The sequence below is a fragment of the Prunus mume genome, linkage group LG6 (assembly GCF_029339155.1).
Source record: "Prunus mume cultivar Tortuosa linkage group LG6, ASM2933915v1, whole genome shotgun sequence".
In the NCBI taxonomy this organism is placed as follows: domain Eukaryota; kingdom Viridiplantae; phylum Streptophyta; class Magnoliopsida; order Rosales; family Rosaceae; genus Prunus; species Prunus mume.
In genome coordinates, this window is record NC_142703.1 from 17,478,841 (window position 1) to 17,505,740 (window position 26,900).

The 26,900-nt window shown below is 36.4% G+C and overlaps 4 protein-coding genes across 5 annotated transcripts; 1 reads left to right on the forward strand and 3 right to left on the reverse strand.

Moving 5' to 3' along the window:
• The first annotated feature begins 7,383 nt into the window (after positions 1-7,383).
• Positions 7,384-9,743, forward strand: LOC103335623 (putative polyol transporter 1). The gene is made up of 3 exons (XM_008238638.3): positions 7,384-7,646; positions 7,766-8,112; positions 8,529-9,743. The coding sequence occupies exons 1-3, from the start codon at positions 7,493-7,495 to the stop codon at positions 9,603-9,605; spliced, it is 1,578 nt and encodes a 525-aa protein (XP_008236860.1). The 5' UTR covers positions 7,384-7,492; the 3' UTR covers positions 9,606-9,743.
• A 5,384-nt stretch (positions 9,744-15,127) lies between these two features.
• LEW1 (Undecaprenyl pyrophosphate synthetase family protein) lies at positions 15,128-19,441 on the reverse strand. 2 transcript variants are annotated; one of them, XM_008238639.2, is made up of 8 exons: positions 18,999-19,441; positions 18,834-18,879; positions 17,003-17,273; positions 16,828-16,889; positions 16,221-16,410; positions 16,029-16,125; positions 15,581-15,663; positions 15,128-15,304 (listed from the first exon to the last, which is right to left on the reverse strand). In XM_008238639.2, exons 2-8 carry the CDS (start codon positions 18,873-18,875, stop codon positions 15,297-15,299), a joined length of 753 nt encoding a protein of 250 aa, XP_008236861.1. In that variant the 5' UTR covers positions 18,876-18,879; positions 18,999-19,441; the 3' UTR covers positions 15,128-15,296. The 2 variants fall into 2 exon arrangements, with proteins under 2 accessions (XP_008236861.1, XP_088910566.1); XM_089054440.1 differs by lacking the exon at positions 15,128-15,304 and having other exon boundaries at positions 15,573-15,663.
• An 843-nt stretch (positions 19,442-20,284) lies between these two features.
• Positions 20,285-22,677, reverse strand: MED32 (mediator of RNA polymerase II transcription subunit-like protein). The gene is made up of 3 exons (XM_008238641.2): positions 22,242-22,677; positions 21,260-21,711; positions 20,285-20,424 (listed from the first exon to the last, which is right to left on the reverse strand). Exon 2 carries the CDS (start codon positions 21,692-21,694, stop codon positions 21,260-21,262), a length of 435 nt encoding a protein of 144 aa, XP_008236863.1. The 5' UTR covers positions 21,695-21,711; positions 22,242-22,677; the 3' UTR covers positions 20,285-20,424.
• A 1,030-nt stretch (positions 22,678-23,707) lies between these two features.
• On the reverse strand, positions 23,708-26,782 carry LOC103335627 (uncharacterized). The gene is made up of 4 exons (XM_008238642.3): positions 25,805-26,782; positions 25,009-25,092; positions 24,839-24,928; positions 23,708-24,345 (listed from the first exon to the last, which is right to left on the reverse strand). The coding sequence occupies exons 1-4, from the start codon at positions 26,213-26,215 to the stop codon at positions 24,085-24,087; spliced, it is 846 nt and encodes a 281-aa protein (XP_008236864.2). The 5' UTR covers positions 26,216-26,782; the 3' UTR covers positions 23,708-24,084.
• Positions 26,783-26,900: the final 118 nt, after the last annotated feature.

Genomic DNA, 26,900 nt, shown 5'->3' on the forward strand with positions numbered 1-26,900 from the left:
CATTCACAATGCTCATGAATTTTTTTTACTACATAGTGTTGATTTTAATCAAGACAATATAAGAGAGTTGTCTCTCAAGTTTTGATTATTAATTAATGCAAGAATACATGAGTGAGCTATTAATTTATGACTCTAGTACATATGAAGATTAAGAAGTGAATCTAAGCAGCGACGGCGTCTGTGATGACGGTGGCACTAATGGTGGTATTGGCTTTGTTGGTTTTTGGTTGTTTGTTTGCAACTTTCTTATTTTGTAATAATTGCATCTACCTTGTGAATTGGGTGTTGGATAATTTTCTAGTCTCTACTTGTATTTTGTATATGTGAGAGTTAAAAGTTATAAGGCTTAATATCACAAAACGTCCTTAAGGTTTAGGAAACTATTAGATTGCATCCTTAGTGTTTTTTTTTTCTTGTGTCTTTCGTGGTCCTCAAGGTTAGTATGTATGCTCCTCACAAATGGTCTCTGCCATTAGATTTCATAAAAAAAACTCTATTAGTTTGTTGATGTGGCAAATATATATCACAAAACATCCCTAAGGTTCACACACCTATTACAAATGGTCCCTACAAAAAAATTTTATTTTTTCCTTTAAAATTCATTAATTTAAAAAATAATTTAATAAATTTCATAGGGACCATTTGTGATAGGTGCGTGAACTTTAGGGATGTTTTGTTATAAATAAATATACCACGTCGGCAAACTAACGGAGTTTTTTACAGAACCTACCAGCATGGACCATTTGTGAGCACACATACTAACCTTGAGGACCACGAATGACAAAAAATAAATTAAGAATCCAATCTGATAGTTTCGTAAACCTTAGCGACGTTTTGTGATATTAAGCCAAAGTTATAATTGTATTGTTAGATGTCGGCACTGTGATTCATGTCTTATTTATTCAGGCATGTGGCTTTTATGCCTTCTCTGGCCTTTTGTGGCTTGTATCTGGATTAACCTTATGTGGTTACTATATTTCCATATTTGTATTACCCCTTTGTGGGCATTTGTATTTGCCCTTGTGACTGATGATTATTGTGCCTAATTGATGAATACAATTATCACTTTTCTTTCCAAAAAAAAAAATGTGAATCTAAGCAAATCGTCTACTTAAATTTATAATTAATCTGATTTCCTAATTACAAGAATGAAGAAGAGGATTCTCTAAGCATATTATTCAAGAAGAAGTTGATTTAATCTTGAGATATTTAGTGATATATCCATTTTTAGCACTAATATTATAGATAAACCCTAAACCATTGAATTTCTATAAACAAACACAAAAAAAACTCAAAAAATGACAGCTGGTCTTATTGAATTTAATATTGATTATTAAATTACTTTGATGCCCTATTGAGTGTTTTGAGTATTTCTATGAGATTTTAGGGTTTGGCTTGTTTTAAGAAATTGATGGCAGTATTGTAATTTATAAGAAGTTAAAAGCCTCTTTGTTCTATTCTAAATGGGCTTTGTGTGTGTTTCTAAAGTCCATTTCATATAGAGTATTTTTATAATTTGGGCCCCTATATTAGGTATAATAGTTAATCTCCCTTTAATCTTTTTAGCATCTATGTTTAATTTATAAGTCTCCATTTTTGAATCAACTAAAAACAAAAAGAAAAGGTCGAATAGTAATTTTCTTGATTAAACTGGGAATCTAGTTTATGATTCGAAAAATTAATCAAAGCATGATGGTTGACCAAAACAAAATCAAAGTTGATGACTATAGGGCAAAGAACAATAAAAACAAAAGAAAGACTAATCAAAGTTGCACGTTTACGGTCATCGTGGCCAATAATGATCTATCCAATTTCAACTTCCCTGCCATTTTTTACTTTATAGTCTTTCTCTCTCCTACGCTAGCCTTTTCAAATTATTGACACAAATGAGTAAAATATATTAAGAGGCGTTTAGTATACTATTCAAATAGAGAACTTAAAAACTTTGATTTTTTTTTTAAAAAAATAAGTTCTTAAATTTATTTTTAAGATTTAAAAACTTGTTTGGTATGCAACTTGAAAATTGTTTTCACACTTACAAATTTGAGAACTTGTGCGTTGTTAGGGAAAAGAAAAAAACTGAAAAACAGATTCTTTTTGTTTTTAATAATTAGGGTGTTTTTTAGTTGTTCTTGTATTTGAGTTTTTAAAAATAGGATTACCAAACAGGTTTTCTTTGTTTTGGATTTAAATTCTGTTTTTTAGTTTAAAAAGTTGGATTCAAATTGAATACCAAACAAGCCATTAGTAATTTAATATATCCTTGGACCTGAAAAGTCAACTCTTCTTGTGGCGATCGATGCCTTTTGAACTTAGCTAGTAGCTCAGTTCTTCTAGTCAATGCATAAAATCCTTCCTGCATGACTTTGCATGTCTTCTAAACTTAAATAATGGATACGTGTCCTGATTCAATTGTTGCGGGATTTGAGAGAGATTAACTTCTATAATCTAAGGGATATTAATTCAAGACGGAGAAATCTCAACACCCGAAAATGCAATGCAAGAATGATATTTGTAATGAATTTGATTTTAATTATGACTAAGTCATCACATTATGATATTAAATAAAAAATACTTTAGTGTCTAGACAAATAAGGTTTGCCTACTTCATCGAAGATGCTCACTCTAATAAGAAGGTGCAAGCCCGTGACACAAGTAGTCACTAAATCCACACAACTTGTAGGATGTGGAGCCTAAGGTTGAGGAATATCAACCTCGTGCTTCATGAAAATGATTGGAACCTACTCCACTGAAGATGAGAGTTTGGGTGGGCATTATGCTTCTTTGGTGTGGGCTCGATTCATCAAACTTTGTCGGAGGACTGAGGACAGGGAAAAGGTGGGGTGTTTTTTTTACGGAGAGGTGGTTTGGTTTGTCATTTATCATGGGCTTTTTGGGGTACAATTTATCGTGCATTTCTTTGTTTTATTCATTGTAGCACGGATACTTTGGTTTGAGTGACAAAAGCCCTATATCATAGTTCTAGATGTTAAGGCTCCGTTCGGTAACGTTTTAAGGGTTGTTTTCATTTTTAAAAAACATAAATGAGGCAAAAACCGTTCGATAGCCCAAAAACAGAAAACACTGAAAATGTTTTCATAAAATAAAAACAAGTTCATGTGTACTTGTAGAAAACAGAAAAAAGTTGTTTTCATTCTCATGAGAAACATTTTCATAAAAAGAACTCACATATTATTATTTCAAATTATACTACCAAACACGTTTTCATTGTTTTTGTTTTCTGAATATGTTTTCTAATTAATCTACCCGACGCATTTTCATTTCCTGAAAATGCAAATTCGTTTTATTGTTTTCATTCTCTGAAAATATTCTAAGAAAACATTCTCCGAAAACGTTACCGGACGGGCCCTAAAGTTCTCCCCTATGGAATTTCACAATTAATTAAATTTAGTATATGTTTTCACTTCTATCTTCATATGGTAACTAAAAAAATATGACAAGTTAATTCGGTGCTTGAAAATATTTCAACTTATGCGCAACAATAACAGTACACAATTACAATATAACAAGACATGAGATAAAACCCATTAGATATATTCTAAACGCATCTTGAACAAAAAAAAAATTGTCAATAAAATAAAATAAAACCTGAATGCATTTACTTAGTTGAACGTTTAAACATTTAAGCCTTATATCATCCTATAACATTTCCCCCTCCTTCTATTGTAAGCCTCTTGGCAAAAGATTCTGTTAGGATGACCACTGCTAGGCTTGTTCCAGTGTAGTTTTTTTGTTTTTTTTTCTGGTTTTTCTTGGGCTTCGGCCCTCCTTGTAACCAAATAAAAAAAAAGGCCTCAAATCAAGAGAATCTCATATATTCACACATATCTTCTTTTATTTCTTTACATCACATGCGTACAAAACTTGAAAGAGTGTTGCTAAACAAACTCTAAAATTACCTGAGTACACCCTATGATCTAAGTACACCCTAATATTTAATAAATTATAAAATTAAATCAGGACATCCTATTTAACTACCAAAAATACTCATGGTACACCCTAATACACTCTATCACACAACACCTAACCCATTCATGAGTCCAATTTTACTGTTACCAAATGCCATGTGCCCGACATTTTCCCTTCTATTTTTTTGACATGTGGCAAACCACTTAACAACACTTTACCCTGTTAAATCGACCTCCCATCATTCCCCCTACCCAGCCAACCCCGTCCTTCCTCCTCCGACTTAAGCCTTCTCGCATACAACCCAACCCTACCACCACCGCCCTTCTCTCTCTCTCTCTCTCTCTCTCTCTCTCTCTCTCTCTAACACAACCCAACTCCACCCTTCCCCTGCTTATCGCCAGCCAACCCAGACCCGACAAGCATAAGATTCTAATAAGCGCGTAATATCGTGTTGGAACCCATCTCCCTTCAACTAGTGGAAGAAGGAAAATTCCAATGTGGGTTTGTTTCTTAGACCGTTGAGGTTGCTATCAATCCCCAAGCAGGTATCTAATTAAGAAGAAATATTTTGTTGTTGGAAGTTGGTGTTTATGGTGCAACAGCAACATAATTGTCATTAGATTCATCAGAGGGTGAGGAGCTGGAGTTCTAGTGGGCAAGTGTAAGGGCCGTTTGGGAATATGCTCAGTTGAAACCACCAACACCGTAGATGAACATCAAATGATTATTGTTTTGGGTGGGTTGAATGCATTAACCAAGTCTAATGGACGAATGCCACATACACATGGAAGATTCTGACTCATTGCAAAAAATTTAGAGGAAATAAGATAATTTGGATGAGAGAGAGAGGGAGGGACGGTGGTGGTGGGGTTGGGTTGGATTCATAGCGTTCAATGTCGCCTCATCGAATATTAGGGTTGAATATGGTGAGTAAGGTGTACTTATTAAAATTACATTTGCTTCACAATTCAATATATTCTTTTTGGTCATTTTATATTAGGGTAAATTAGTAATTCAATAAATAGTTTGATAGTAGAGTGTACTAAGTTAATTTTAGGGTTTGTTTAGCATCACTCAACTTGAAATCGTGTAGATTTCCATACCTTCACTAAATAGTCTAGAAACAATACAAACTTAGGCCATGTTTAGCATGCCTTACTATGCTTCACTGGATAGGATTGGGTTAAATAGTACTTGAAATCCATGTTTGGTAAGGGAGATGATTAGTTAAAATGGGATTGTATAGTCCAATGGGGAAAAAAAATATTGGACTCGCTTGTCTAATACAGCGAGCCCGAAACATAGTTTGCAAAATAGCAAGGGTGCTATTTTGAACACACGAGTCCTGCTGAATACCACCACCACTATGAAACACGCGAGCCCGACCACCACCACCACGAATCCACGACCGTCTGACCACCATCATCGAACTCATAACTAGCCACCATAGACCAACTTCTGGGTTGATGGTTCAATTGGATCTGCCCCCAGTCTGGTCGAGTGAGCAACCATCCTCATCCCGGGAAACTCGTGGCCTCCGTAACCCAAGTTTTAAGAGAGCCAGATCCACTTATGGGTATGTGGTGGCTGCAAAAAAAATTCCAAACGAAACAAAATTCCAAACGAAATCTTAAATAGTGCAACATGAAGAGAGAGTGAAAAGGAAAGAAGGAAGAAGAAAAGAGAAAGGAAAGAAAAAATAAAATACAAATTTATAAATAAACCCAATCCTAGACATGTATTTATAAAAAAAACCCAAGCACTATTTAAACATATAAACACACCCAAAATCAACCCCAAAGTCAACTTTTTGGGTGTGTTTATAAATGGGTTTTGAGTGTGTGTAATGATGGGTTTTGGGTGTGTTTATAAAGTGTTTTGGGTGTTGGGTTTTTTTATAATTTCAACCTCCATTTTGGGTGTTTTAGTGAAACTCCCAAAATAAAAAGGAAGCGGGCCAGGGAAGGAAAGGAAGAAGAAAAGACAAAGGAGTGAAGAGGGATAAAGAAAAAAAAAACAGAAAAAAGAAAAAGAGAGATAAGTTTTAGCCTTTAAAAAATATTAGAATTTTTTTTATTTTTTTATATTTATTTTTATGTCAAAATCTTTAATTAAAATTAAATATTATAATTTTATTTGTTTTCTTTTTATTTATTTTTAGGTCAAAATCCTTAATTAAAATTAAATATTAAAATAATTATTTTTTAGTCCAATACAACACCAAATATAGGTCTTCACTATTTTTACAATATAGCTTCTTAGTCTGGCGCAATACCAAATGTAGGTCAGTACTTAATCCAGCTTAAGCCAATCCGAGCTAATCCAAGAGAGTCCGAGAATTTAGCCCAATCCATGATAGTCTACCATACCAAACGACCCCTTAAAAGATTAATGTCAATACATTACCACCATACCACATACCCAAAATCCGAGATTTTCTAAATAATCATCTCCATGTCCAATGCAAGTTTTTGCATCTCGAATACCTCAATATCAATCTATAAGATAAGCTCAAAATGGGGAATGCTAGCAACTTCTCTCTAATCTTCTCCTTTGGATCTTCTCCTTTTTATTCATGACATGTGTCACTTTCCATACACTTAAAATAGTGACATAAATGCATTACATAAGCTAATTTTTTTTTTTCAAGTTAATCTTTATTAAATGTATTCAGTTTTTTTTTTTTTTTTGTTTTACAACTTTCTTACCATCTTTTTAAAAATAAATAAATAAGAAAAAATGTCAGTTTTTTTTTTTTTATAAAGGTGTTTTTCTTTTATTCAATGAGAATTTTTTTCTAAGTTACAAAAGAAGTCCATGCTATGCTAGGACAACAATATATTGTTGCAGTGTGTATCCTTTGGAAAAACGAAAAGCATACTTTTTTTATATATAAACAAACCTACGTTTTTTTTTAAAAAAATATAGTGGAAAGAAAATGATGCAAGGACTGAAGGTTCTATTAGCGACATATATATTCTTTGGAAAAACAAAAATCAAACAGCTTTTTCATATATAAAACCTTTTTTTTTTTTCTTATTTAATTTTTTTAATAAGAAGGAAAGAAAGTTATCAAAATACCAGCTTGTGTGATGATTGATTGATGACATTACAAGTTTAAGAAGGGAACATATTATTTCTCTCAAAATAACAATTTCTATTAGGTATTAGTCAAAGAAGTTAATTAGGAGCGTAATAACTCTTACCATGTAAAGATAATGTATTTACTTGTTATGATCCGCTTGGATACGTTAACCCCTCGGGAACGTTTTACCATTTGAGTCCCGCATTTATTTGAATTTATTTTTGGATAAATCCTTATCGTCCATATCCAATCCAGGTATTCGTATCCCAAAAGAACACCAACCCTGACATACGGATAAATTCCTTTACAATAATGAATACTACTTTACGAAAGAGTTTGCTTATATATTGAATGAATTATATTCTATTCCTCTCTCACTCTCTCCCTGTCGCTGCTCACTCTCTGTTACTTCTCTCTCTCTCTCTCTCTCTCTCTCTCTCTCTCTACCTATCTCTCCCTACCTCTGTCTAGATCGAGATGGCTGACCCGATAGCTGAAGACAAGGCCATCTCCGGCCAACCCAAGAACACAGTAATAGCAGACTTTGATCCGCCACAGAAACCCAAGAGAAACAAATTCGCCATTGCCTGCTCCATTTTGGCTTGCATGACATCAATTTTACTGGGCTACGGTAACTATCCTATTAGCACTCGAAATCGTTTTCTCTTACTTTTTTTAATCTTAATTCTGCAAGAAAAAAATTGTTGGTTTTGGAGTGTATGAGCTGTGTGTGGTCACTTTTGTTTATAGATATTGGTGTGATGAGTGGGGCGAACCTCTTCATCCAAGATGACCTCAAAATCAACGACGTCCAGATTCAAATACTTACCGGCACATTGAACATCTACTCTCTCATCGGCTCCGCCTTGGCCGGCAGAACCTCCGATTGGATCGGGCGCCGGTACACCGTCGTCCTCTCCGGAGCCATCTTCTTCGTCGGAGCTATCCTCATGGGAGTCGCCCCGGGCTACGGCTTCCTTATGTTCGGCCGGTTCGTTGCTGGAATCGGTGTTGGCTACGGTCTCATGATCTCTCCGGTCTACACCGCCGAGATCGCTCCGACTTTGTCCCGTGGCTTCCTCACATCTTTCCCTGAGGTTTGTTTTCTTTCCTTATTTGTTTATTTACCTTCTGTTTTTGTTTTGAGCCTGAAACAAAACCAAGCTGGTTTCATGTGAAACAAAAGTAGGAAGTGTTTGTTTCCTCACTTGTGATATCATCACGTCACACGATCTGGGAAGCACTTTTGGAGACATCATGTGAAACAGCTTTTGATACCTGTGATGATGTTTATCCAGTTCTCCCCACCATATACCCTTTGTTTGATTTTGATTTTCTACTTTTGGATGTGGATGTGGATGTGGAGGTGGTTGGAAACAACTTTTGACAACGTAAGATTTATTAAAGAGATTAGGTGAACGGGTTGTATGAGTTTTTTTGGCAAGTGTTTTATGACTTTCTGTAGTTTATAGGTGTGAATTTATACTAATTTATTTGATTTATTTATGTACAGGTGTTCGTCAATATTGGCATATTATTGGGGTACGTCTCCAACTACGCCTTCTCCAAGCTCCCAGCTCACCTCGCTTGGAGGTTCATGCTCGGCATCGGCGCCCTTCCCGCCATTATTCTCGCCGTCGGCGTCTTAGCCATGCCAGAGTCGCCTCGTTGGCTCGTCATGCAGGGCCGACTTGGGGACGCCAAGCGCGTCCTCGACAAAACCTCAGCCTCCAAGGATGAGGCTCAGTTGAGGCTAGACGACATCAAAGAAGCCGCAGGCATCGCCAAAGAGCTAGACGACGACGTTGTTCCGGTCCCGAAGAAAAGCCGTGGTGAAGGGGTATGGAAAGACTTGATCTTGCACCCGACGCCAGCCGTTCGCCATATTTTGATCGCAGCCCTCGGCATCCACTTCTTCGAACAAGCTTCGGGCATAGACTCTGTCGTCCTGTACAGCCCCAGGATCTTCCAGAAGGCGGGGATCAAATCTTACGACCACAAGCTCCTTGCAACCGTGGCCGTTGGATTTGTCAAGACCATTGCCATCTTGGTCGCCACGTTTTTCCTTGATCGGTTCGGGCGGCGCCCGTTGCTTTTGTCCAGCGTGGCTGGGATGATATTTTCGCTCGTATGCCTCGGGGTGGGCCTCACGATCATCGATCAACACCACGACACGGTCCCGTGGGCCATCGCGTTGTGCATCACCATGGTGTTATTGAACGTTGCGTTCTTCTCGATTGGGTTGGGGCCCATAACATGGGTTTATAGCTCTGAGATCTTCCCGCTGAAGCTACGGGCGCAAGGAGTTAGTATGGGAGTGGCCGTTAACAGGATAACAAGTGGCGTCATATCCATGACATTTCTCTCACTATACAAGGCCATTACGATTGGTGGGTCCTTCTTTCTCTACGCGGGGATTGCTGCGGTGAGTTGGGTCTTCTTTTATATGTTGCTCCCCGAAACCAGGGGAAGAACCCTTGAAGACATAGAGGTGCTGTTTGGTAAATATCACAAGTGGAAAAAAGCGAATGCCCTGCTCAAGCAGAGCAAGCAAGGCGATGGTGAGGAAAACAAAAGTCAAGTCAACTAGGATTTACAGTCCAGCCCACTAGGGTTTTACTAGGGATTTTTAATATTACTAGTAGGATTTAAATACTCTTCTTTTTATTTTAGTATAAATGTTTTCTATGTGATGGAGAAAATAAATTTTATATATTTTTATTCGAAAGGATTTTCTAATGTGTTTTTCCCTTATAATAATTTTTTTTTTGTTCTTTCAAAAGCAATAGAGGAATCACTCTCTTCTCTATTGGAAAAATGGACTTCTTTATTCTCATTAATAGCTCAACAAGGACCTATAACAATAATTGATATTGACACCCAACCATCATTCATGTTATTGGGAAAAAAAAATACATATATATACCTTACCTTTTGTTTTTTTATGATAGGCGATAAAATATTATTGACTTGAAACAACTAGTACAACAAGTTTGATTTCATATTAAGTGACTTGAAACAACTAGTACAACAAGTTTGATTTCATATTAAGAGTCAATGACAGTTTCTTAATCATGAATTACAATCATCATGCAATACATCGGAAATAAAATAAAATCAGGATTGTCAATATGACGAATATGAGTAATACCTTACCAAGTGACCTAGAAAGCATCACTTTCAAACCCATTTCCATCGCCAATATTGTACATGTTATTGCAGTCAAAGTCTCCACTTATGACGCAGAGAATACATTATCCACTTTAACACCATAACCCGCCACAAAATTGTAGCGCAGAGAATGCTTTATCCATTTTAATCCCACAACCCACCACAAATTTGCCGCTGGAGTCTTACAACCAGACCAACGCCACCCTCTCTGTGGTCCCTGGCTTCCAAGCACCATCCACATTGATTTTGAGAGTGTTAGCATGAGGTGGCTGCCATGAAAAGATAAAATGTATTTACTTCTTATGATCCGCTTGGATAAGTTAACCCCTCGAGAACGTTTTACCATTTAGTCCCTCATTTATTTGGATAAATCCATATCCTCCATATCCAATCCTGGATTGGCCCTACTAATAGAAACCAGAATTTGTATCCCAAAAGAACACCAACCCCGGCGTACGGATAAATCCATTTACAATATAATTAAATATCTCTATGCAATGGAGAAAATATATTTTATATATTTTTATTCGAAAGGATTTTATATAATGTGCCTTCCATTTACAATATATTTTTATTGTAAATTTTTTTTGTTGTTTCAAAAGCAATAATCAGAATATTCTCATTAATGGCTCACAAAGGACATATAACAATAATTGATATTGACACCTAACCATCATTCATGTTATTGGGAAAACAATTACATATATATACCTTATCTTTTGTATTTTTTGGGAAATTTGCATAAATACCACCTGAACTTTGAGATATTTGAGCCATTGTCACCTAAACTTTTAATTTAAATTTTTAACCACCTAAACTTTGTGGAGTGTTGCAATCCACCACCTACGTTTAATTCCGTTAAAATTGCCGTTAAATGTAAGAACATTTTCCTCTGTCACTATAATTAAAAATAATTTTAAAACAACATAATTTTAAAAAATGAAAAAATAAAGTTAACCTAACTATCACGAATGTAAAGGCATGTAATGGCAAAGCAGGGTGTATGCAGAATAGAGTTGAGCACATATTAGCATCAATGGCCAATTCGAGGGTGAAATAGAATTGATGGTGTATCAACCCCCTCCCTCACTGTTCCAAGTTCTTTCTATTGATGGCCTTCTTGGCCCCCCTAGTTTTTTTCTATTGTGCCCTCAAGCATCTTCATAGGCTGGGAAGAGTGCTTTTTTCCCTACTGGTCTAGTCGAGGTGTTGATGCTTGAGGTGTTGATGCTTGAGGTGTTTTGATGTGTATCGGATGCTTTTATGGTTATCTGTTACGTATTTTGTTTGGCTTGTTTTAGCCTTTTGAATGATATTGATGGTGTATGCACAACATTGGGTTGGGGGAGGGGTAGACGAATTGGCGTTGGTTTTTTTTCTTTCCAAGATCCATGAAAACCATATGAAGAATTTGCCTCACTTTTTTTTATTTCCCAAGATCTATGAAAACCATAGCTCTACTTTTTTCAAATCTTCCAAGAACTATGAAAATCATGTGAAAACTAAGAGAGACTCCAGCGGTATGCCTGAGCCTCGGGCTGGGCTTGCTTTTTCGAAAAAATCGTTTCCAGCGGTCAAGCCCAGTGGCGGGTCCCACGAACTCGGCCGCACGAAGGCGATTCAGCCCAAGGTCCAAAACGCGGCGCGTGCTCTGATGACCCCAAGTGCTCGTTGACGCTTACGGCCATGCACTACACGCTAAAGTCCACGTGTCGCGCTCTGGGCTCTCCGATCGATTTTTCTCCAATCCAATGGCAGCCAATTTTTGTGCAATAAAAAATATAAAAAAATCAAATTTTTTATAAAAAAAAAATACCAAAAAATTACTGCTTTTTTTTATTTATATAAATACCAAAATTTTATCCGATTGAGATATGAATTTTATAATAAATATTGACACGTACGAACCCAAAAATCTTATCCAAATGAATTGTTTAGGTAAACAAATTTGTGTAAAAAACCAAAAAAATGAATAGTAATTGCCATTTGCCATGGCAATGGGTGGAAACACACAATACTATTTGCAAGGGCAGCCACTATTCACGTCCCCCCTTGCCATGGCTAAGGGCAAATGGGTGGAGTTGCTCTAAGGCCTAAATCTTTTTGTGTTTTATAACCAACCAAAATCTCATATTTCTTCCAATTTAGAGGGGTATATTCAATTGGGATTTTAATTTCACAAGTAATCTAACTCCTCATTATTGTTGGTGATTGATATTTTTATTTCTTTTTCTTTTTAAAATTTAGTTTTTTTTTATAATTTTCTTTAAGTGCGGTGAATTGATTGAAATACCCTTGCATTTAACAGAAACTTTAACGGTATTAGACATAGGTGGTGGATTGCAATACTTTATAAAGTTCAGGTGGTTAAAAATTAAAATTAAAATTAAAAGTTCAGGTGATAATGGCGCACATACCTAAAAGTTCGGGTGGGATTTATGCAAATTTCCCTTCTTCTTTTTTTATGATAAGTGATAAAATATTATTAATGTAAAACAACTAGTACAACAAGTCTGAGTTCATATAAAGGACAAATGACAGTTCCTTGATTACGAATTACAGTTCTCATACAATACACCATAAATAAAATAAAATTTGAATTGTCACTACAACGAATATGGGTAAAACCTTCTCTAGTGACCTTGTGACCATCACTTTCGAAGACTAACATTTTAAAAACCCATTTCCATGAGGATACATTATTCATTTTAACCGCACAACCCGCCACAAATTTGCCGCTTGAGTCTCTCACAACCACCCCAACGCCACCCTCTCTGTGGTCCCTGGCTTCCAAGCACCATCCACATTGATTTTGGGAGTATTAACATGAGGTTGGTGGCTGCCACTTTTGTTCTGCTTGACTATGCCCACTAATGTGACCCTAAGAAATCATTAACCCGCAAAAAATCCTGTAGCCACAAAGATGCACTCAAGCCGACTTGGTCAGGCCTAATCCTCCTGTAGCCACCCATTACGTGTTTCCCATTCCCAAGTCATGATAACTGAGTGAATTTGCACATCGCAACACCCAATCCTTGGGTAATAAGCATCATTGTCCCATTCCACCCGCGGTTGCTTGATATCGGACTACGCCAAGCAAGTCACGAGGGATATGGATTGTAGATTCTGTTGGGCCCCCACATAAAAGGCATTCCTCGTTTATGGGCCCCCTTACCATTGGTTGATCTTTTGTATTTGTCGAGGTAATCACATCCTCTATTGAAAATTATGGGTGAACTACATAAAAGTATCCAAATTTTAAGGGTCGTGCTAAATTAGATAGAACGATGTAAGTAATGGATTAACTAATTTGTATGTTTTTCGTGAGTTAAAATACCTACGTATAAAATTTTAAAGATTTGGTACTAATTTGAAACGACCCTCAAAAGTTGGTTAATCCAAATTATTGGTAATGCTACACTTATCATATTTTTATCTCACATTTTCATACCATCTTATGTGGCAGATGAGATGGATATCCACATCAATAAAAAGATGATAAGGTTTTCTTTTTTGGTTAGAAGATTGTGATGTTTAACTACCGTTCATGTTAATAGATAACCATGTAATAGCTTGTGAGAATGGTTTCTTTTTCGGTAGGAAGAAGATTGTGATAGGTAACTAACATTGATGTTATTTTAAGTAATATATTTTTTCTTGCTTGGGAAAAAAAAATACACAAATATGTATATGCCTTATAACATCTCTTTTTAAGTTTTAATATATAACCATGTAAAAGATTGTGAAATTAATTTCTTTTTCCTTAATAATAAGGTGTTCCTTTTCTTGTAAAAAAAAGGGGCATTTAGATTTAGGTGCCTCCTATTCATATTTCTTAGACTAAAGATATATGTTTTTTAGAATTTTGATTCAACGCTCCGTTACAATTGTGTTGCCATATACATTTTTGGTATGTTTCCTAACCCGTAATTAGATTAGGAAGAATTGAATTGATGATAAAATAAATTGAGGAGGAGTTGGATTGAGGAGAATTAGATTCTGGATTCATATTAAAGATGTTTACTAAACTATATGGATTGAGGAGAGTTAGATTATGGATTTCCATTGAAGTTGTTTACTACACCATATGAAATTGGAATGAGGAAATATTAAATAATGAAACAAGTACAAAAACCAAGCTATGTCCTATAGTATATCTACACCTATAATTTAATTACTAACAAATAAATAAGTAACACGAATAATCTCTCAAGTAACACTTGGCCAAGCTATCTTCCTCAAGGATGCTCTCTTTTGTCTGGGTTGACCGACCCCCATCCTCTCTGACAAGCATTCTAAACAAGGATGGCCTACCATGCCCACCGCCCCAAAATGATTAGACTGATGCTGGTTGGTTTGTGACAACTTAAGACTTTTTGAAGCAGCGTCTCTTTCTTTCCAATCTGTATCCACAAGCTATGTTCACTTTTGATGTTTTATTTGCCTGTAGTCCCCTGTCATTGGACTCCTGCCTGTTTGTTTTTGGTGGTTTGTTTGCGCCCTGGTTTTATTCAAGTACTCGTTTGTCCGCCAAAAAAAAAACAAGGAAAAAAAACTCTCAAAATCTAGGTACCCTGCATTTGAAATTACCAATCAGTCCAAATATCCTCTTGGTTCGCAGAATTCAAGAACTGAATTAATTAAAGGATTATAGCTGCAATTTACTTTTTTTTTTTATTTAAATATTTTCAAAAATAATGAGAATTGACTATGAATAATTACTGAGATTTGACATGAATGATATGCATATCATCTTGATTTGTGGTTGGCACCGACACCCAACTACCGTAAGAAATAATAAAAGTTGAAAATGAACACGTTCGGATTAACACGTTTCGACTTTTATTCATCTATGAAAATGAAATGTTGCCATTTAATTTCCCACTTTTGTTTTTTCGGTTATCCTTGCCATTTAATTGAAAATCAATAAGAGATGTGCAGTTGGGTGAAGATTACTGGTTATAACTTATAACATAATGGATGTCTGGTACATAAGCAAGATTATTGTTTACGTAATTAGGGTACAAGGAAGATGGTAAGCAGACTTGGACTTTGAGAACTCTTTGTATAAGCCATCATTTATCCAAGCTATGAACTTCCAACTGCTATATCATTTACCTGTTGGAACAAGAACAATACATAATATTCAAACCAAATTCCACAAATCTTCAGTTTCTACGTACGGCTCGATGATGAAAATTAAAACCATACAACTATTTTAAATTGAAAATGGTTACCAAGTTATACAAATAATACAATAAATTCAAATTTTAACCAACAAACAGTTTTAAGCACTCCGTTGCAAACTTGTTAGGGATCTTATGAAATCACTAATTCATTCTCAAACTATTACAAGAGATGACAATTAGACAAATGAAGAGGAACATCACTTACCATGGTTCTGGCGCACAGTGGTGAACCTGTAGATGGCTTTAATTAGGGAACCATATCTCATAGAGTTCAAATGTCCCATATGTCTGTAAAGCAAAATATGGGACACAATCAGTTCAGAAACAAAATCGGTACAAACACAATACAGCAAGGAGAAGCTTCTGTTGCAAAAGTTCCCAGAAAATGTACTGCAGAAAAAAAAATCTGCACGAGACAAAGGAGATAAATGCATACACACACAAACACATGTATGTATGTATTATACACAAATCAGCTGGCTCAAAACTAACAATTTTTTTTTTCCTGTTCTGGCCTATTTTTATGGTTAGATTGGTTACTCCATCTTTCCCAGCACCATGGCTTTGTGGTTTAAGTTTCACTAGAAATCAAGTAGACATATATAGGAATATATGCAGCTAACTGCATCACACATCTGTCGAAGAACACTCACACAATCTCAGTATATCGAATTCTCCATGCAGGGAAACCAAGGTGGCATCTTGCAGGTCCGTAAACCAATAGGAGGTCAGGGTCTGGCCCTCTACAACCTGAAAGCATAATACCATAAACACCTGTAAGGTCAAATTGAATTGTGCAGGTAACCATTATTGTAGACAATTGAGCATCTGACAGTAAAACATACTAATAGCTTTTAGTGCCTCATCCATGTCAGGTTCTGTAAAGATTTTCTCTTCATGATCTCCAACTGATTTGGCCAACTTCAAATACTTCACAAAAAGTAAGTTAGCTGCTTTGGTTACAGCTTCTTTTCCATCAGAAAATGAAGAAAATTCCAGAGACATGCGGTTTTGATCGACTAAATCTTCATAAGCCTGCACAGCATGGATGTTAAGTTAGGTATACACTTTGGCATCATCAATAATGCATAACTGTCCATTGTGAAAGGCACAAATCATTTATCAGATCTATATAATTAAAGAAAAAAATACTACTTTGCATAAACTTAACCCTCACTCGCCCTACGTCAGTAATCTAGTGGTGGACTACCAATGTATGCTTTATATAGGAGTCATATTAAAAATATAAAACAAAAATTAAAGGCAATTGCTTGGTATTGGTATCAAAAGAAAACTCTGTTGGTCTCAACACAATCCTGAATTCTAGAAACACCTAGAATGGAAGATTGATCGTGACAGCCTGAACTGCTTCCCAGTATGCTAATTAGTTAATTTACGGTGGAGAATTGTGGAACCAGAAAGTAACTCTACTGTAGGGACAGAAGACAACACCTTAAATTCGCTTGCGTTTTTCAGTTTATTCAAGATGGCTTCTTTTGATTTCTTCAACACTCCTGGACATCAGAAAAGTCAAATAATAATACAAGATTTAAATACATATGTTACATTGTTGCATACCAATAGTAGAAAGCGTCTGACATCAATCAGGATAGCAAACCACCATTACCTTCAGTATCGTAGAGGCACACACGCTTCACACCAATAGCTTCTAGCCACTGCAGCAGCTCAATTACTTTTGATGTTTGGTAAGCTTCTTCACTTTCTATCACAATTGCCAGGTACCGTAGCTTGGCCAAATTAAGGGCTTTGTAGCTCTTGAGTACTCCACCAGAAATAAGATAGCTTTGAAGCACATAAGCTAAACCCAATAGAAAGTACCATATGCTGACAAAAAGGTGTAGAATATGCCATAGGAGCAGAAGCCCGAGATTGCCAATCTGCAGCAGCCACAACGCAGGATCAACATTGACTTTAATATCAAAGTAAGTAGCATATGAAATGAATGAATATCGATCAGCCATAATCATCCAAATACATGGCTTTTCTGATATTACAATAAATGGCCCAATAATTCACAATCCATTACCCTCTCAAAAAGCTTGCAATCTTTTCACGCTCATAATTTATTTTAAAAGTTTATTACCTACATTAAAACTCATTTCCGATTACATGAACAGAGAAACAACATCAATTACACAAAGCCATCATCCAAAGAATAAAGCTTCAACGAAGCCTTCTTTGCACTACTTGGTGAGGTAGAAAACAAACTCAAGGTTTCCTACTTTCCCCATGCCAATTTTAAAGAACAACCTCGCTATAATGTACAGATCAAATTCAATCATATTCGTTTACTTCATTATGCCATATGAAGGTGCTTCAACTATGTAGAAGACAATAAGAAATAGGCCCTTTCTTATATGGACTACAACAAATATCTGAATTTAAAACAAAACACAAAGTTGAACTAATTAGTAGGTCAATAAGCACATTTAAAAGCTTGTCAGTACCATTTTTTATGATCACACCAATCTTTTACAGTGACTATCCTATTGTTTGCCTACATGACCATTTTAGTTAGATTGATTATGTTTCCAAAATAAATTGAAACATATAGACTAATTTCTCTTTTGTGGGCTAAAATCATCTAGAGCAAAGCCTCAACCTCCAACCAGGAAACACCAAATGAACAACCATCCAGCAATCTAATTACAATGTAAAAGGAGTAAACTTCTAACGGGTAATTTGCGCTGGAAATTAAAGAGCACAAGATATGTATCAGTCCCTATGTTGCACCGATACGGATACAGGTACTCCGATACGATACAATACACCGATATCCGATACAATACACCGATACAGCAAATCTCCAAAACGTAGGATATAGGTACTGCACCGATACGGTAATTAAAATAATATAAATATATAAACATATATATGTAAAATTAGCATTTTGGGCCTTTTCTTTTGGTTCGTTATGTTTTTCTAGGCCATATGTGACTTGTTTCAGTTATTGGGCTGGGCCCGAATGAATGCATCAGACTTAAAATTGTATAAAACAATTTTTTTTAACATAAGCCATCTAACATGCAACTAAAACGGTGCGTATTGTAATTAGGGCACCTAACATCATCTTCTTCACTAATTCGCCGCCTCTTCTTCGCACAGCAACTGAAAAATCGCAGCAGCTGCAAGCGCAAGTAAGTTCTTTTCTTCTTCATTCTTCCTTCTTCCTCCTTCTTCTTCTTCTTTTTTGGTTGCCGTCAAAATTGTCCCTTGACGTATAGAGACCGTATCGCGAGCGTATCATGACCGTATCGATGGAGTATCGGAGCCGTATCGTAAAGTCAACATCCCCGTATCGGCCCCGTATCATATTGGGGCCGAATCTGATACGGGCATACCCCCAATTTTTGGTGTATCGGTGCGACAGAGGTTCAGTCCAAAGCAAAAGATACCCACTATGCAAACATCACAGAAGAAGAAACTTATGCACTTACTTGAGCAAAGGAAGCCCGCTGCATATCAATCCTCAAATCCATCGTTCTGAAAAAAGAAAAGAAAAATTCGATTGAAACCCAACAATTCAATAACCCAAATATTAAAAGGGTAGCAATAAATTCAATCAGAGAATCAAGAAATCATCAGAAACTAATCTCGCTTACCAGAAAGAAATTGGCGAATATTGGAGTGAGAGAAACAGAGCAGCAAAGCCAAACCACCAGTCTCTCTGTGTATGAACTAACTCTTTCCCTGTTTTGCCCAAGCTTCATCCAATATATAAAAGCTGAAGTGAGCCTTAAACTAACCCTTGAACATAAATTGTGTACTGGATTCGAGCAACGATTTGTGGTTTCTGGGTTGTGATGTATACTTGCGATTTGTCTTCTTTCACACTTGTACTTGTGTTTCTGGTCGCTGCAATTGAGTTCACGTAAATTCCTGCTTTTTTTCGGTTCAGGTTAATTGTGCTTCAGAGCATTTCGAAAGAGAAAATTTTAAAATATCTGCTTGAGAATAGACAGAGTGAGAGGGAATTCTCACTCCGTCTGAGGGACAAAGAAGAACGCACACTATTTGCAGATGGAATGTCGAGACAAAAGTGAATGTACTGGAGAGTTCCCATACGACGACGTTTTGAGTACGAGCTAGGGAAAATGTAATAAAATGAAATAATCATTGTAAGTTAAAAAGAGAAAATATATATTGTTTAAAATTAAAAATATTGGAAGCACATGGAATGCATTAACGTGATTCGGAAATCAGTAGCCATGCTTGCTAATAGCCAGGGAGGTGTGGAGGGCGTCAATGCTTCATGGTGTGGTTGGTTGGTAGCTGGAAGATATAAAAAGTTTTGTTGAGTTATTTGAACAAGCTAGAAGTGCTTTATCTGATCTTGAATTGGAACATTTCTGCTTTATTCGTTGGATGTTATGGAAAAGTAATAGGAGCCTTTGCAACGCACAACATTAGCAATGCTTCACTGCTAGATACACAACTTTGAGCTTCTCAAATTGGGGCTGGATTTTGCAGTTGATGCTTGTTTTTTGCCATTGCATGTGGAAGTTGATTCACTAGAGGGATCAAATTTGGTTAATGCCGAGGAAGAAAGTTGGGCAACAATGAGCTTACTTTCCAGCACTTCTTATAAATACATCAGGCAAGAATAAATTACACACAGGAGTAAATCACAAAAAGAAAAACAACCGTAATCGACCATTAGTTTGTCTCATCGACAAAGCTCTTAGCTCTTGTCCAGCTGTTCAAAGTCTGCTAGAAAAACTCAACTCTAGTTCTAACAATACATTAGGGAAGATTAAGTGAAATGCGAGGGTAAATTACAAACACAAGTGTGTCTCTCTTCCGCTAAAACTACAACTCTTTGCCCAACTGTGGCAGCTCTCCGAGAAAAACCATATCGACTGAATGGAAAGCAGACAAATCTGGTCGTGGAACCTTGTATGACTGCATTCTATGCATTCCATATCACCCAAACACAGGGCCTATTACCCTGCTTTCCTCTGTTTGATTTAATATCTAACAATCTTTTCATTGTTGTTGATAGCCCGCACCCACAGACCTTACAATCCTCTGCAACAACTTAAATATATCAGTTCTCTTGTACTCTAAATTGCCCAAAACTGAAAAACCACAATACAACACCTTCTTCTCTGGAGTAGAACTGAACTAAACGTGGTAGCACACATATGGGGCTAAATAATAGCAGGTAAAGATCATATCTTCCAGGAAAAACCACTTAATAAGAACGAACATTTTTTTAGCGAAATGTATGGCATGAATATAGGCCTTCGCATTTACTTTTAACCGAGTTTTGGAAGTATCTGAATTGCCCAATCATTTTCGTATGTATATATGACAAAGCAAAGTGATTGAAAGAACAATTAAAGTATACATGAGGTTTGAACTGATTAAGTTCATGATTATTTTTTTGAGAATAATTAAGTTCATGATCATAAAAAATTTAAAACCAACACATATGTGAAAATGTTCAAATTCCTGTCCTAAAACGCACACACGACACATACCTTTGATGAACGAAATTTAAAACACACATACAACAGATTATATATAGAAACATTAATTATAAGATTGTGTAAATATAGAAATAGATTGTCGTAGCAGCCAGCCATACATTAAAAAGTGTGGCATCTACTTGAAGTGAGCTCAAGGTTTGCACATCCGAGATGCATATCTTTCAACAATCAATTTTTGTGTTTCCCCAACCTTTTCCATAAATAAGTTCATTATAAATGCCAAAGGGGAGACAACCCAAGCTCACAACAATAAGGAAATCACAACTCCCTTAAGCTTGCATTCAAAATCATTTGGAAGGGGTACAGATGTTTTCTTAGCAAAAAAATGCATTTACAAAATTCTCAATACGAGCTTAGAAGAACCTTCATACCTATTGAGCTGAATCTTCAGAGAATCTGCTATCAAAAGGAGTTGACAGATGAGAATGTGCTGAACCAGCAGCAGTTCCAGAACCATTTTGAAGTTCTATGACAAGCCATCGAACAGCTTTACTCATCTGTTCCAACCGAACTGCACTAATGGGTGGAAGACCAGTTGCGGTTTGCCCAGACTTCCCAGCCACCAAGCCAGTTGCCTCATCCACCAGGCACTCTGAGCCAATCCTTTGCTTCACAGACTCCACAAACTCCTCCGCTTGATCACAAGTGACTCTGAAAAGTTCCCACTTCTGCTTAAAATTCTCAAGAGCAGCATCTGTAGCTGCTGTTTTCTGGGCGCCAGAAGTTTCCTTGGCTTCGAGCACATTAGCTGCTGCAACAACGAACTCTTGGTATGCATTGTTTAGAGAATCTACAATGTTGTCCATTTTGCGGCTCGTATTGGCTAGTGAAAATTAGTGATGAAACGTTAGGAAACTGTGAACAATTGAGGGAAGGTAAAAAGTTGCATAAATGCATATAACTGAAATAAAAATCCAGGGTACCCATATCTTTATATTCATTCGGTATGGTGAACCAACACAATGAAAAAAGATAATAGCTTTAATCTTTGTTTTTTTTTTTTTTTTTCCAATTTGAACCAGAATTTCATACTAAATCACAATTCTCTGTTATACTTTAAATCTGGGTATACATTACATACATTAAAATAATCAAATCCGCTCGATATAGAAATTAAATTCTAGGCAAAAACATTCCACAACGGTAACATAGAAATACCAATCAGAATTCACAAAATTTCAACAACAAAAATTATAAAGAGAAGCAAAATAAAGAAAAAGGGGGATTTTTTCAGATATTAAAACCCAGATCAATTTGGCATCGATGTGCTTATGAGCTATGACAATAATTAATTCAAAGATCAAAAGAATCAAACAAAAGGGCTGAAATTAAACTCATGAAATTGAAATTTACCTAATTATAAAGGATAGAACTGAAGCTGATACTTTTTTGCAGCTGGTATCCGCTGTGAGATGGTTCTCTCTTTTTTCCCTTGCCCGTGTGTGGCTAATGAAAGCTATTGTAGACCAAAATATAGGGTTAAGATTTTTCTAGAAATTAGAATTGAAGAAGAAGAAGAAGAGTAGAATTTAGAACGCAGAAGAAATTCAGAAAAGAAGAAGAGGGCTGGGAGGGCTGTTATGTCCAAGGTCTTCTTCCTTTTTTTTAGCAACTTTTTTATACGTTTTTTCTTTTCTTTTTTCCTTTAGCAATCTGGAGAATGTAAAACGAATTTCAATTGGGAGAACTCTTATGAAATAAAGTTCAAAGAACCTATAAATAAACTATAGGGCTTTTCTTGTACTTTGCCCTAAATTGTATGAAGGTTCTTTTTTTCAAGTCAATCCTTAATCATTTGATTCCTATTATTGCATTTTATCCTAAACTTTCGTTATGATATTTACGTCTAATCATGCGATAAGCTTTAAAATGATATTTTTCATCAAAATATAACTTATCCACCTAAAATACAAATTAAAAACTCTCTCCATTTCCTCAATAAGACTGAGTCAATGAAAAGCCTAGGGGCACCTTCAGAAACAAGCGAAATGTATATGTTAATTACTTATATTGTAAGTTTTAACTCAAGTTGTGGGTTATACATGGGTTAGATCAGTTGGCCAGGGCAACGTGCCTACCTTCTTACACCTAAGTTTGAGTCCCCTTCCCCTTAGATTAGATTAATTTATAATAATTTAGATTATTAATTTAGTTTGAGTCCGATATTTGACCGTTTTTCTTCAGGTATCCTAGAATCGCGTCCTTGTCATTGCTCCTTCCTCGCTCTATCTGACATGAGCGAAGCCATGATTTAAAGTAAAATTAAACCAAAATCAGGAAAGTAAATCAATTCCTAATTACAATCGGAAACTAAAAAGAAGTAACTAATAACTTAAAAGTAACTAGAAATGCGTCCTTTTTCATATTGTAGTAAGCTTGTTAAAGTGAGGTGGAGTTGCAGGTTCAATTCTGTTTGGTGCGCTTGGACTGAGGCAAGTTAGACGGAAGACGTAAACCCTACATGAGGAGAACTATGATCTGCCCATTGCAGGATCTCATTGAGTTTCCAAGGTGAGAGCATCACAACAGAAATTCAAATTCAACCAAGGCACAAGGTTTTGAAAGAGAATTGCTTTAATTTAAAAGAGGAAGAAGACTTGATGCTAGAGAAATTCTAGTGAAGGCTGGTTCCATGCTAGTCATGCAAGAGATTCAATGTGAAAAATGAATTGTACGCAAGAGTTATCCTCCTTAACCTTCGGCAACGGTAAAAGATTTGTTGTTGAACACAAGTTTTGAGCCAGGCAATCGCAGCATGAAGTACGTTAAGAAGAGCTTCTAAAGGGGGATTTATAGTACAACGAAACTGAAACCGGTAATAAAGCCACAATCCAGGTAAAAGTGAGATTACCATTCCTTCGTCTACGATGCGGAGTTTCTGATTTACATAACAAAGCTTTTGTTTTTCCTTCGTCTAAGGTAAAAGTGAGATACTTGCTTCAAGTAAAATTGTTAAACCATGTCAAAGCATCTGATGATCAAGTTCATTTTCTAGAGAACAATAAAGTGCAGAAGTCTGAAATAGGCTGATCCTGAGCCTGAGGCAACATGAAAAGCTTTACTCATTCCATTTATCCCTCCAGATCATTTTGCCTTGTAACAAAATTACTGTTTCTTATGAAAGAGAACAGTTCATCCAAAACAGGTGAGGAACTCGTTGTAAAAGTACAAATATCCTAAAAAGAATCCCTTTTTGTCAAGTGGATGAACTGGAGGCCACCTCCTCTTCAGTGAAAAAAGGAATAGGTTTGGTTGGGGCAGGCAAGCGGCCGATGCTATCGACTTTGTCCTTCTGTTTTGGGGGAGGTCTCGCTGCCTTTGGCAATAACCTGCCTTTCTTTTCAAACCACTCAGGTTTCAGCAATGCTCGAAAGCCCAACTTGTTGTAATACACTCTTCTGACAGACCCACCTGCAGCTTCAACGGCTTCCTTTGCCCTCACAGTGACACGCGATACCTGCAAACCTCATTTGTAAGTCCATTTTTGAGTTGCATGCAAGGAAAAGAGGAAGCTCGCATGATTTGCATGTAAGTGGCAACAATGATATCAAGTGCACAAGGTTACACTCAAGTCAATGTCAATATCAAAGTCTTGGAGATTACCTGACAAACCAACATACAAAAGAATTAAGGTGAAAAAAAACCAACAAAAGTCTGACCTACTCAAATTAAAATTTATCTGCAAACTAGTTTAAGAAATCTAAGACTAAAGTTACTTGAGTAACTTTCATCCAAAGATGTTTATATGAAATAAATTACTTAGTGAAAACATTTCAGGCCATCACAAAACTTGGCACTAATGAACATGATCAATCAACATTTTCCAGTCATAACATGGTTCTGCTTCATGAAAATAATGTTTGAACTGTACACATGGCCACAACACCGCCCCCCAAAAGAAAGATAATATACAAGTTCATATCATGTAGAAAGCCTAGATGAATACGTACCTCAAAATGAATCGGCCACTGGATCTGTTCAGCACCACGTCCCATCAATCGGACTCCATCTTTAATCTGCTTCCCTATTGCCCCTGTATCCTATTGTAACAATAATTGCCAGATTGAAACAAAGTTGATGCAGGAATTGGTTCAATAGTCTGAGAAGGAATTTACTGCACCTTGAGTGTTTTCATTGTAATCAACTCAGACGAATCAATCTTTCCTGCGTTTATAAGTTTGGCAATTTTTCCTAATCCTACTGGCTGCCACAAAGACATGTATAAAATATCAGAAAATGAATGGAAATTAAGGTGATACAATTAAATCCTCCAGAAACAGAAAAGGCTTTCAATAGATTCAAATTCAATTAAAAGGAAATGATAAATCTGATAGCCATAGCAGCAAACTTTATTTCAGTACTGACTATCATTGCACCTTTGGAAGCTACTTCCCTTATTATCTATCAAAAGGGGCATATTCACACAGTTAACATAAAACCCTGGTGGTCATAGCTCAGGGCTTGCATAAATTCAGTATTTCATTATTTACTAAAGGCTTCTACCATTTACGATGTGTGTGTCGACACACAGAAACACAACCAGAGCACTTTGGCCATCTTACAGAGTACATGATTGATGATCCCAAACATATATCTGTTAAATATATCAACCTGAATTGACAAATAAAACAAATATAACAGGACTAAGTTAATTGATCAACCTCTTTGTGCATACACCAAGTCTAAGAGACATGAAACAAACTAACCATTCAATTATTCTAATCAAAAGGGACCAATTGTGCTCAAACTCATGCATAAAGCATATCTTCAGTGGCATACATCTAGCAGGAAAACACCATAAACAACATAACCGCTCCATTTTTCCATTTCCTTCATATCCCACCATTTTCAGAGCAACCAAACAAATAGCAATACATATAACACACAATGAAAAAGAAAAAGAAAAGAAAGGGTACCTGAAAAGTGAGGCTAAAGGGGTTCTTAAACCCACGCTTGGGCAAACGACGTCGCAGTGGCGTCTGCCCACCTTCAAACCCCAACTTCCCGGAGCCTCTGGCCTTCTGACCCTTGTGGCCTCGACCAGCAGTCTTGCCTTTACCAGACCCAATCCCACGGCCTTTCCTCGTCTTCTGCTTCCTGGGCACCTTGCCTCTCAGATCGTTCAAGCTCAGCAGACTGTACGCTCTCATTCCCTGAGGCTGAAAGCCAAACCCTTTGGCATTGCTAATGCTAGGGTTAGGGTTTGGGCATTGAAGGAAATGGAGGGATTGGAATGAGATTGGTGAGGGTGAGAGAGTAGGTTTAGTGCGAATTGAGGAGCTGCGAATGGTGGTGGAGAGAAGGGATGTGACTCTTCTTCTCAGCATATTTGTTTGCTTGATGTGACTGTGAATTAGCAGTTTCGATTTTCCCTCTTCGTTTGGAGAAAAAGTTGGCTGCAGGGGGAATAGACTGTAATAATAGTAATACTACGTCGTGTGAAAATGTTATCATGGTGGAGATAGCAAAATATCCCAGTTTCATAGAAATCTTTGAGCCTGACCAAAAGTTTGCCCTCTTGGTTTTGAGCTGACCAATTATAACCTTTATCTGCACATATGAACGTATTGATAAATAAATAAAAAGTTGACCATACTCCTAAAAACTGCAATTGGTTCAAAATATCTCTCATTATTTCCAGCTTAAAGTGAAGAGAAAGAATAGAAAGAAGACTTGCGTTGGTTATGTATTTCAGAAATTCAGGAACATGATTTTTTGTACTAGTTTCAATGAACTATTGACAAATTTTATGTATGATCCATCATTTCCATCTTCACTCTTATTCACACTTCCGTTCTTTCTCTTTTTTACACAAAATGAAAACTTAAAAATTAAAATTGAATTATTAAACGGGCCTTAATTTTTTTTCCCTTCAATGTTGCAGATCTCAAGGGTAGCAGCAAAAGCATGCTGCCAGTGAAGGTGTCTTGGGACGAAATGATGGTCTTCTTCTAGAGTCCAACAGGACCAAAACTCAAGCCAATTTGCAGGCTGCATCTTTTGATCATACCA

Excerpts from the sequence above, each read along its gene's own strand:
- LOC103335623 (XM_008238638.3), top strand. The coding sequence starts at position 7,493 with ATGGCTGACCCGATAGCTGAAGACAAGGCCATCTCCGGCCAACCCAAG. Across the intron at positions 7,647-7,765 it reads ATCAATTTTACTGGGCTACG|ATATTGGTGTGATGAGTGGG; the intron begins GTAACTATCCTA and ends TTTTGTTTATAG. Across the intron at positions 8,113-8,528 it reads TCCTCACATCTTTCCCTGAG|GTGTTCGTCAATATTGGCAT; the intron begins GTTTGTTTTCTT and ends ATTTATGTACAG.
- LEW1 (XM_008238639.2), bottom strand. The coding sequence starts at position 18,875 with ATGGATTTGAGGATTGATATGCAGCGGGCTTCCTTTGCTCAA. Across the intron at positions 16,890-17,002 it reads GTGCCTCTACGATACTGAAG|GAGTGTTGAAGAAATCAAAA; the intron begins GTAATGGTGGTT and ends TCTGATGTCCAG. Across the intron at positions 16,126-16,220 it reads TGAGGCACTAAAAGCTATTA|GTTGTAGAGGGCCAGACCCT; the intron begins GTATGTTTTACT and ends TTATGCTTTCAG.
- LOC103335627 (XM_008238642.3), bottom strand. The coding sequence starts at position 26,215 with ATGCTGAGAAGAAGAGTCACATCCCTTCTCTCCACCACCATTCGCAGC. Across the intron at positions 25,093-25,804 it reads CCTTTAGCCTCACTTTTCAG|CCAGTAGGATTAGGAAAAAT; the intron begins GTACCCTTTCTT and ends TCTTTGTGGCAG. Across the intron at positions 24,929-25,008 it reads TTACAATGAAAACACTCAAG|GATACAGGGGCAATAGGGAA; the intron begins GTGCAGTAAATT and ends TTGTTACAATAG.
- MED32 (XM_008238641.2), bottom strand. The coding sequence starts at position 21,694 with ATGGACAACATTGTAGATTCTCTAAACAATGCATACCAAGAGTTCGTT.